Source organism: Geospiza fortis, unplaced genomic scaffold (assembly GCF_000277835.1).
Source record: "Geospiza fortis unplaced genomic scaffold, GeoFor_1.0 scaffold637, whole genome shotgun sequence".
NCBI classification, from domain to species: Eukaryota; Metazoa; Chordata; class Aves; order Passeriformes; family Thraupidae; genus Geospiza; species Geospiza fortis.
In genome coordinates, this window is record NW_005054515.1 from 663300 (window position 1) to 674516 (window position 11217).

General features: G+C 43.2%; 1 protein-coding gene across 1 annotated transcript in view; it reads right to left on the reverse strand.

Annotated features, from left to right (window-relative positions):
• Nucleotides 1-81: 81 nt before the first annotated feature.
• Nucleotides 82-11217, reverse strand: part of LOC102035540 (nucleolar RNA helicase 2-like) — a 12742-nt gene continuing 1606 nt past the window's right edge. The window contains exons 2-14 of the mRNA XM_005428987.2: nt 10209-10284; nt 9069-9247; nt 7759-7876; nt 6938-7123; nt 6144-6289; nt 5752-5901; nt 4743-4904; nt 4068-4187; nt 3527-3600; nt 2617-2776; nt 1883-2017; nt 1074-1118; nt 82-615 (exon numbers count right to left, since the gene is read on the reverse strand). Of these exons, the coding sequence (XP_005429044.1) occupies nt 448-615; nt 1074-1118; nt 1883-2017; nt 2617-2776; nt 3527-3600; nt 4068-4187; nt 4743-4904; nt 5752-5901; nt 6144-6289; nt 6938-7123; nt 7759-7876; nt 9069-9247; nt 10209-10284 (1719 nt within the window). The 3' untranslated portion in view covers nt 82-447. The remainder of the gene's footprint in view (nt 616-1073; nt 1119-1882; nt 2018-2616; nt 2777-3526; nt 3601-4067; nt 4188-4742; nt 4905-5751; nt 5902-6143; nt 6290-6937; nt 7124-7758; nt 7877-9068; nt 9248-10208; nt 10285-11217) is intronic.

The window sequence follows — 11217 nt, forward strand, 5'->3', positions numbered from 1 at the left end:
GCCCCTCAGGGGCGCCGTGAGGGAGCGGCCCAAGGACCCCGAGCCCCGGCACTCCCGAGAAACCGCGCTCAGGGCGCGATGTACAATTTTTCTGAAAAAAATTTATTTCAGAACCCGATTTTTTAGCGCTGCTGAAGGGGCAAGGAGTTCCCTTGCCTCACGGTCACTATCCGTGCTTGGATGAATTCTGTTCCCTCGCAGGGCTGAGTTTCCAGGCACATCCACTGGGTCGCAGATGCCCTCACAGGCAGCAGCTACTTTGCTGGGCAGGAAAAAAAATCTCCCACAACACCCAGTCACTTCAGCAAACGTGATTTTTTGCCATCCTCAAAACCAGGCTGCTTTATCAAGGAATAAAGACAAAGAGGAGTGTCTAACAGGCTTTTACTGCCTCATAAAATTCAGCTCAGTCCCGTTATCTGTAGCGGAGGTCAATCGAGTGCTCTGTTAAAGTCCCCGATTTCCACTCTTGAACCAGCTGTTTCTCTTGAAGTCTCCTTGCCTGCTGTTCCCGAACCTGGAGAAGCCTCGTGCTGCCTCCTGGGGATATTCCTCCAGCTCAGGCAGCTCGCTGGCCACCGAGAGCTGCCAGCGCCGCGTGTCCCTCCACTGCTCCTGAAAGCACAGCAATGCAACCACGCTTCACGTGCTGCAGGGGTGTGCAAGGCACCTCTGAAGGCAAAGCCATTCCTGACAAACCCCACCCCTGCCAAAACAGACCACTAAATCCACCCTGGGAGACACTCACAGCCCTGTGACAAAGGATAAATAATCACAAGGGACAAGGGGGAATGAAGTCAACAGAAAACTGGAGAGGCCAAAACACAGACTAGCCAAAGACCACAGAATTTTGTTTAATGAAATCAGGTAGTATCATGGGAAGGGAAATGAGAAGAGGCATAGCAGGGTATTTTCTAATGATTATGCTGTGTTCTTTCTAATCACTCTGTTGCCTATGCAAAATCCTTATTAAACCACAAACCTCCCTAACCACCCCATACTCAATCTTATACAACAGTTGCCAATTTCCAAATCACCAGGTTTTAAAGCCAGCTCTGGCTGCACAAACATACCTGTATACTACTCAGCTCATCAACTGGGATATCAAAGCACACGCCCTAAAAAACAAACAAAAAAAGGCACAAATTTACAATGAAAGAATAAAGGCCTCAATACCCAATCCCACTATATAATTGTGATGGTGTTCACAGGGGTCTGAGGATGAGGGAAGAGATGAGAATGTTGACTCCATGTTTAGAAGGCCTGATTTATTATTTTATGATATATGTTATATTAAAACTATACTAAAAGAATAGAAGAAAGGATTTCATCAGAAGGCTAGCTAAGAATAGAAAAAGAATGTTAACAAAGGCTTGTGACTGCCCAAGACAGCCTGGACAGCTGGACTGTGATTGGTCATTAATAAGAAACAACCACGTGAGACCAATCACAGATGCACCTGTTGCATTCCACAGCAGCAGATAACCATAGTTGACATTTTGTTCCTGAGGCCTCTCAGCTTCTCAGGAGAAAAAATCCTAAGGAAAGGATTTTTCATGAAACATGTCTGTGACATATATTTATTTCTGATGTGTTTTTTTAGGAGGCAATTCCTCCATTATCATTTAGGAATAATGTCTCTAGTAACTGTTTAAAGCACTCAACTAATATCAAAGCCTTTTTTTTTTCCAATAGCATATGCATAAACAGCATATTAAAGATAGGTTATCATTTCCTGAGAGATGAGTTTCAGTAGGGATAGTGCAGCAGCAACATTCTGTACCAGCAGTTCAGCACTCCAGCCTCAGTCCCTGCACAAACTGGTGACATGTGAACACACAAAGCCCCACATCCACCCACTGCCAGGGCTGGGCCATCTCACCATCTTGCCCTTGAGGAAACGCATGGCAGACACTTTGTTATCAACCTCCTCGCCAAGCTGCTCCTTCAGCCCCCGCCAGGCATAGCCCATGCTGTGCATCTCTATTGAGCACTTCAACACCATGGTCACAAAGCCCTGCAGGAAACAGAGAAAAATGTTAAACAAGGCTAAACCTGCTGCTAGAAAACAGGTCAAAAATCTCCAAACTGATACAAGAACCACAGTTCTTGCAAAACTGGGTTACCACACCATGACCTGGGCCACATTCTCCATAAATGCATTAGAAAACGGAAGTGCTGTACTTTCCTTCAGTCAGGATCTCTTTGAGATCAGGCAATTACATGCAATGCTTGCAATATGACAAATGTAGAAGATTCTTATCAAGATTCTTGATAAGGAGGAAACTACAATAGCACAAACTAATCTATTTGCTTGTAAAATGCCATTAATTGCAAAATGTCATTAGTTAAACTCTCTTAGAGCATCAAAGTCCTCTATCACTTCAGTCTCTGGAGAAATTCTTTTAATTTTCATCACAAGAAAATTGACTGATTTTAAGTTTCTCCTGGGAAGAGCTGATTTCAGGTAAGGAACAAGCAACACAGCAGGAGCCTGGGGGGTAACAGCTATTCAGAAACCTGGCTGAAAAAGCCTGGGAAGGAGATGCCACACATGGCCTGGACACAAGCAGTTCATGCATCCATCCTTGTCACCAGGGGTGCATCATCACTTACAGCTGTCGAGTTGAGCAGGGAGCGCTGCTGGATGTGAGCTGCCCCAGAAATGTGTGCCAGGGCTGCAGCCAGGGCAGCCACTGCCCCCTTCTCATCTATCAGCTCTTCAGCTGATTTTCTGAAGTAGTCCACTGCAGAGGGAGGAACAGCCTCCAGCAACCTACACAGTTACAAGATGGGTTTAAAGAGATAAGAAAGGGCCATTGTGAAGTGCAGCCATGTTCAAGACATACCCTAAATTGGTTATTTCTGAAAAGGGCAGTGGAGAAAAAAGATAGGAAACTAAGAACAGCTACTTCTGTAATGCTATTTCTGGTACAACAGCTCCCCCCATCATTTTTCAGGACACAGTGAACCCAACCCTATTCTCATCATTGCTTTATACTGGTCAAATCCTCACTAATTATAATAACCTGCTTCAAGGCAACTTCCACCACAGGGGCAGCAAATGTAAACAGAGCTGCATGGAATAAAAGCCACAGCCCTCAGAAATAACACAAGGAAACACAAGCCAGGGCTAAAACACCCTCACTACTGCAGAGTAACTCCTCATTACACCAGGTATTGCTTTTTGCACGCTGCTTCCACCATGTCACCTGAGCAGACAAAATCAGTTTCCCCTCATGACAGCACTTCCCTCTTCTGTCACCGATTTCTGATTTTATAAACAAAGGTTAATTTTTTGCGAAAACTTAGAGAACATTATGTTCTATGAAAAGGTCTGTGCTCAGCACACAGAGATTTACTGATACCATCTTATGTTGTCTATACACAGAGCAGCTGACTTCTACAACACAGGCAAAGCCATGCTCACATACAGGCCTGACCCCTTAAAACTGTGCATTAAGCTCTAAGCATCTAGAGCAACATCATCTCTAAACGTTTTTTAAGAACAATCAAATAAACTTACTTTTTGGCATCACTACTTGAAGCTTTAATTACATCTGTAGCAGAGGGAACGCCTACACGCTTAAAGGTAATACCCTGAAATCAAGGAAACAAATTAAAGGTATTTTCAGCAAACTACAATTCAATCCTGCCTAAATCACATTACTGAGATCTCTACTTACTGTTTGCAAGATCAACATACTCTTTGCTAAGTCATTTCTAAAGCTAAAATAAAGCTTTTAAGTTCCCAGCTTTGTTATCTGGAGCTATTTTACTCCAATGTAGATTGTGATGCAAGGCAAGGTCTGCCTTAGGCACTCCTGTCCCAGCCAGCCTGCTGACATCCACAGAGGACTGCCAGCATGGGAAAACTCAGGCAATGCAAGAACAGCCCAACACAGAAGCATTTACAAACATCAAATATCAGCACTTTAGGCCTACTCCTTTATGGACTGGAGACTCCCGTTCTGGACTCAGCAACCCACGATTACCAAGTCTAAGGGTGGCAGGGTCCTTTTAGGAGCTGATTAATTTTCTTAAGCAAGCTCTGAGGTACAACTCACCGCTTTGTGCTCGACTTGTTTCAGCAGATCTTCTTCTCTTCTCTGAAACAAGCAAATGCAGATGCCGGTCCGGCCCGCTCGGCCTGTGCGCCCAGAGCGATGGATGTACGAATCCACATCCTTCCAAATTCAGGGCAGTGTGAGAAAACCTTGTGTTATTTAAAATGCTGACATCTCACATTAAACACAAGCTAAACTCAAATTCAGAAGCCTATGGAATGACATATTATGTGTTTATACCCAAACCTACAATAAACCACTCAGGTCTGCATGTGCTCCCCTACCCAAAGTAGGCTGCTCAGCTTTAACAAACACTGCTGACAGACATTTCAAGTTTTTTAAATAAAAAGCTCCACTGGAGTTTCAAAAGATGAAAAAAGCAGCAGAAATATTTTAGGATTTTTATGAAATTCAGCAACATCCAAAAATAATTCAGGAAACGTTCACAATGTCAAAACCTATCTAATGAGTTTCCAGAGTAAACAAAACCCAAGACTTCAATCAAAACTCAAACTGTAAAACTGTAACTACAAATTTTAAGCCAGGCATTTACAAAAAATTCATTAATTCAAAAATTAATTGGAATAGAACACACTTCTGGTGGGTTATTTCTCTGTTTCATCATTCTGGCAGCAAAAAAAGTTTAACCAATTTTAGTTTCCTCTAATGACTTACTTTTGGTGGTGAGCACTGTATAACAAGGTCAACCTCAGGAATATCCAAACCACGGGCAGCTACATTTGTTGCAATCAGCACTTCAAACACACCGTTTCTGAAGCCTTTTAATGTGATTTCTCTCTGTTTCTGTGGAATGTCACCATGCAAGGACTGGGCATCCTGTCAGTAAAACAAGCCAGTAACATGACATTTAATGGAAGTCTAGGCTGCAGCATCTAAAGATTAACTGCCAACCCCAAAACACTGTGCAGAGCAACAGAAAATAATTACATAGCTGATACCAAAGGAATACAAAGCATCCTCCTTTGTTGGATCCTTCTCTGGGATTTACTGTGAAAGCAGCATGGCCAACAGGCAGAAATCATTGCTGCAAGTTCTGAATGGGGATGGTACATGAGATTTCTCTAATACCAGGCAAACCACATATTCTCACCACTGTTTGCTCTCCATAAATCAGCACTTAGTATCAAACAGGATTTTCTCTGAAAAATATGCAGCACTTTTCCTCACATTCAGAAAAAGGGCAGTAATTCAAGCAAACAGAGAAGACCTGCTCAACAGATCACCTGCGTTCCAAACAAACCTTGGCAAACCTTCCAAGGGCAACAAGGCATTTCATTCTACCATATTGGCTGGATTTTCCTGAATGACTGTTCAAAGGCCAAATGCCATTAAGAGATGAGAATCCAAAAGCACACTAATATGAGATGGGACGTGTCCACTACACCAGCTCCTGTTTCTTACAATTATTACAATCTCTTGGTTATTCAGCATAGGCTGTATATTTCTTATTGATCCATGTCCTGCACTATTTTAAAGCCAAAGGAATAAATTCATAATCTCTGTCAAGATTTTAACTTCAAAGTTGAATTTTTAGAAAGAGCTTTCACAAGTGTTAAAACCACGCACAGAAACAATTTTCTCCACAGAGCTGCAACCCGCTATTTATTTCAGGGCATTCCACCCCTGGCAATCCCAACCACTGCTCTCCACTCAGCCCCAGTACCTGTTTGAGAGAAGCATTCATGGCCAACTCATTTGCTTCCTTTTTGGTCTCACAGAAGACAATGGTCCTCCCATGGGTGCCACTGTAGACCTGGATGATGTCCCCAAGAACTCCTGCCCTCTGAGATGAGCGGCACTGTATGGCCAAGTGCTGTTTGGGAAAGAAAGAAGAAACCTATGTTAAATCTAAGCCACGCACAGGACAGACAAAATGAACAAAAAAAGCATTTTAATTTTTTTAAGCTTGCAAATGACAGGTCCCACATGAAAGCTTTGCTTACAAAAATCCATGTGTCAACCATGTGAAAAGTCATTCCACACACCCGTTTATAAGTCAAAGCATAACCCATTTTATCAAGGCCACTTGCTCTCAGGACCTGCAGCAGAACTCACTTCCACAGTTGTGGCTGTCCTTTGAGTCTTCTTCCCAACCAGGTCAATCTGTTCATACTCAGCTCTCATGTATTTTTTTGCTACATCATAAACCCATCGTGGGCAAGTTGCAGAAAAGAGCAGCGTCTGCGGGTTGTTCTCGGAGCCTGCAAGGAAAGGCCATCGACTTCAGGTATCTCAACACACCCTGACACTTAAAAACTGATAAAAGTGCAAGAGTTGCTCTCACACTGACAGGTTTCTGTGTGCACTAAGTCTGTACAAGATGTGAAGGAACACTGCCAGCAGTCAGCTTTTCATGGCTTCCAAAGCCATAGTGATTTCTATTTCTAATAATTCAAACCTTTTCAAAAACTTTGGCACCAGTGAAATGTAGCCAGGAGTTCCACACATTAAAATAACCTCCTCCTGCGCCATACCTGGTACCTGACAGCTTTGCTGAACACCCACTACATCAGACAAGAGCAAATATTCCCTCGTTGTCAGCTTTGTGTGGTGACAAGACAGACCATAACCCCAACCCTCTGCTCAAATCACCTCACTCAGGACAAGGAGCACTAGGGATTAGGGAGTTGGGTTTGCTGCTTTCCCTTTTTTTTCACTCTACTCCTTCCAGAGATGCCACTCCAGCCCTTCAGCCTTCTGTCACCTCTCTTTGAACCTTTTCCAACTCTACCTTCCCCTTTTCTAGCATCACACAGAGAATTTAGGTTAGAGGTGCACCAGAAGTTCTAAAGCAGCATAACTGTGTTTTCTACATTGCCCCCTATTCCTCCCCTGATGTCTCAGTTCACCTTTCTTATAGGATGATCCCAAGATCTCTTCCACTTGTTCAGCAAAGCCCATGTCCAACATATGATCCACCTCATCCAAAACAACGTGCTTCACACTGGAAAGTTCCAGCTTGCTGTTCTGAACGTGGTCTTTGATCCTGCCAGGAGTTCCCACCAGAATATCGATGCCACTTTTAAGGACATCGACTGGAAGACAGAGAAACAAGGACAGTGTCAGACTGCTAAGAGACAACATGATAAAAAGTTAGCAACATTTCTCATTTCAGAAGCAAAAAGCTGCTGCCCTTTAAGCTCAGAATAAAAGCACAACCTCCAAAGTAACAGACACAGAAGTTAACTGCAGTCCCAGCTGCTCTGTCAGGAGTACCAGCCAAACCTCACTGAAGTTACAGGAAATACACCAATCTCCAAGCAACAATCATTTGACATTAGAAACCTGCAGAGCTCTACTACATGGAAATACTTCTGTTTTCCAGCTAAACTTGGTCACAGCTACCTCTAGAGACACACAGAGCCACAGGCACATACACAGCTCTCCCCTTTCTGCGCACTGTCACCTAGTCCTGGTCTATTACCACAAAAAAACACAATAAAGAAGAAATTAACAGGACTAGACACTTCACAGAACCACAGCCATTCTTTTCCCTAAAGATTTACTGGAACTAAAATAACTCAACCCAGGCTGTGTGCTTCCTTTGAAAGCCACACCAATTGAGTTCCTGGACCGAACTCAAAGTCTGAGGGGGCAAAAAGCCCATTTATGGAGTGCATTTGGAGAAAGTCAGCTCCAATCCATTAGTAACTCCTTGGCAGTTACTTACGCTGTTCTTTGTATGGAGCTCCTCCATAAAAACAAGCAATTGACAGTTTCTTTGTGAAATTCTTGAAGTCTTTGGCTACCTGAATGGCCAGTTCCCTGGTTGGAACAAGAACCAGCACCTGAAGGGAGAGAAAAACAGACAAAAATGCAGCTGTGCTTGGGAGAAGGTGTAGGAGAAAAGAATTTACTTCATGTCAAACAGCCTGCACTCCCATCTTCATTCTACACTTGTTGCAGGTGCCCACAGCTTCCCACCATCCCAGCAACATGAATATTCCTTGCCACAAGGAGCCTCAGAGCCAGCAAGAGGGAACAAGGGAAAGTGCTACAAGATAACCAAGACTAGAACAACAGTAATTTTCTTTCTAATGTTAAAGTCAGGTAAAAGACACTTCAGCAACATTACCAAGGGAACGAAGGTGGAGCTCTATGTTAAAGGGTAGGAACAGCCACTAAATCTGGTGTAGCTGGATTTTAAAAGATGCATACATAGCATGATGCATTCCAGACATACATCTCTCCTTTTCTTCATCAACTTGCCTTCGTCCAGTATCTACCCCTCCCCTCTCCCTCTTTTCGTTTAAATAAAAAAGGGAGAGGCACTTAAGTCTAAAACAAATTAAACACCCCCAACATTTAAGAACGAACCAGTAGCACAAAGAGCTGAATTAATCTCTTAAGATCTTTCAGGCAGTAAGATTTTAAAATTTACATCGCCTTTACAGGTAATAAAATAAACAGATAAAGCAATGAATTGGCAGAGTGTATATAGTTCTGCAGCCTAATGATAAATACATGCACTGCAAAGCATGGGAACAGGTATCTGATCACTGACATCAGGTTACCAACTCCATCCCTGGTAAACTCCACTTGCATCTCCTGAGGATCCAGATATGGGGAGGGGGGGAAAACCCCAAAAGCCTTCAGTTATCACCGTGGAATTTACAGTGAGAAACAACCTCAGCAACAGGGACAATCCAGGTGACTCAAACACCCCCTCAGAAGAGGCAGGGGACCAAAGCCCAAAGCTGCATGCTGTATGTGCCCAAGGACAGCAGCGTGGGAGCTCCTGCTGCAGTGCCCTGACTGTTTGCCCAAACACAGGGGACCCCAAACACCAAGTGTGTCATTACTGTGATGCTGCTAAACTCTGTCACACTCTATCTCCTGATCTGAGCAAAGCATTCGCTGTTACATAAACCAGTAAAGGACAAATAAGTCCCCAACAGAATATCCCAAAGCAACAGTAAAATCACTTTCAAAACCTGCCATGCTCTAAGGTTTTGGTGCAAGCCCTGAAGTGTGAGTTACCTTTGGTGCACGGCCTCTTCTCCCATCCTGTGAGACACTCTGGAGTTTTTCAATCAGTGGAAGGGCAAAGGAAAGGGTTTTCCCAGTTCCTGTCCGAGCTTGAGCAATTACATCTTTGCCATCATATATGGGCTGGAAAGTCTTCACTTGCACAGGGAACAGGTATTTTATACCTCGAGCTGTAAGATAATTGAAAGAGGTTTCACTAAAAGGTGAACTAACAGTGAGAAGTCCTCATATAGAAATTGCCCAAATATGAAAGGCCACACCACCTCAAACCCTGCACACAACAGAAATTGCAATTTAGAAGAAAACCACGTATCTTTGTGTTTTATTCCTACTCTAGATCAAAAGATGTTCCACCCACATAGTGAGTGTTGAGTAGCCACGATGAAATACAGTCTTTTTTGTTATGTACAGTTTAAGACAACAGGAGATGAAGGAAAAAACCCAACATGTTTTTTCTGATACAGCTCAAGTGTATCTGGGTTTTGAAGGCAAGAAGGCAATGAAGTTTGTTTCAAAATATTCTAAAACTTCAAAGAGATTTTGCACAGTGGAAGTGAAACAAGCCATCCAAAAGAAACTTCAGAGCAGGAAAACATAAAGCAATAAAGAGAATATTTTCCAACAGACAAGAATTGCACATCTACCCAACACAGGGGACAAGAACCCTACCGCAATTACTTCCTCAACAAAACTAATCACAAAGAGAGATGAAAATGCCCCAAACTATCTATGAGAATAAACAATCTGTTTTAAGAATTGAAAATCTGTTCACACAAGGCAAATATTCTTCATACACAAAACTCCATTAGGCTTGTCTAAGAAGCAATATTGTAGACAAGAGACCCAGGAACAGAAGTAAATATATACAGAATGATGCTGATGAGAAATGTGTCTCTAGAATGTCTATCTAGGAATAACCACTCCATGAAGAATCATCTCATATTAAGGCATCTGAAATTGAACAAACCAGAAAACTTTTTATCAACTAACAACAGCAGATTCTCTGAATCCACAGTGACTGCTCATGCCATCCTTACCATACAAATGTAACACAATTTAGGAGTATTTGCCCTTGGCTTATGCAAGTAACAGAGCACAATTCTGACCAAACATTTACAGAAATGAACTAACCTGTGAGAAGGTTGATAGTGTTTTGTGAGAGAGGAAAATTAGAGAAGGCGCCTTCTTTTGCTTCTTCTGTCAGCTCCTAATATGATAAAGAAAACCAAAAAACAAACAGAAAAAATACTTAGTATCCCTCCAAGATGAGCACAGAACACATAGAACATGCACTACACAGCTACTCAATAAAAGCTGTGCATTTGCTTTACAACCACAATTTAACCAGTTACCTTCTTTCTATTCAATGAAAAAGAAAACCCTTTTGATGTAGGCACTTGTACATATATGCTTGGCAAGTCAGGAAACGGAAACTGTTTGTTAAAAATCTTAATTAAAGTCCACTGAAACCACGAGAAAACTGTTTTTCACAACAAAACATATCTGGTGTCACAATTCATTGTGCAAAGCAGGACTTTCCCTCTACGTGTTACACTATGCAAAGAGCTTTACACGTGAGTAAATACTCAAAACACAAAAATTGGCTTTTACTTCAGAGATCCAAGAGGTCACATCGTTACATCTGAGGTACAAAAAGCACTCTCTCGATTCATGTTCCCACCTTAGATACAAAACTACCCACAGAGAGGCCCCTGCACGTTTGGGTGAGAAGTGTGGATTAATGAGCATAACTGTGGCTCTCCATTACAGAACACTTGGCCAATTCCTCTTCTAAGGCGCTGCCATCAGAGAGGGAAAAAGCCAACACAAAGCACAGCACGTTTCTGGACCGTGGCTGCCTGTGCAGCGGGGAGAAACCTTTGTGCTGTGGGACACCAACAAGCCGTGACACGAAAAGCAGCACGCATAGAAACTGCTCCCGGGCCAGCCGCCTTCCCTGCAGGACACGTACCCGCTCGGGATTTACCGGGAGGGGGAAGCACGTGGAGAGCAGCTCCCACGTGCTGGTGCAAGCGCTGCCGAGCTGGATGCGGGGCGGGTTGGGAGGCGGGATGAAGCGGGATGCCGGGCGGGATGAGAGGCAGGATGAAGCGGGATGCCGGGCGGGATGAGAGGCGGG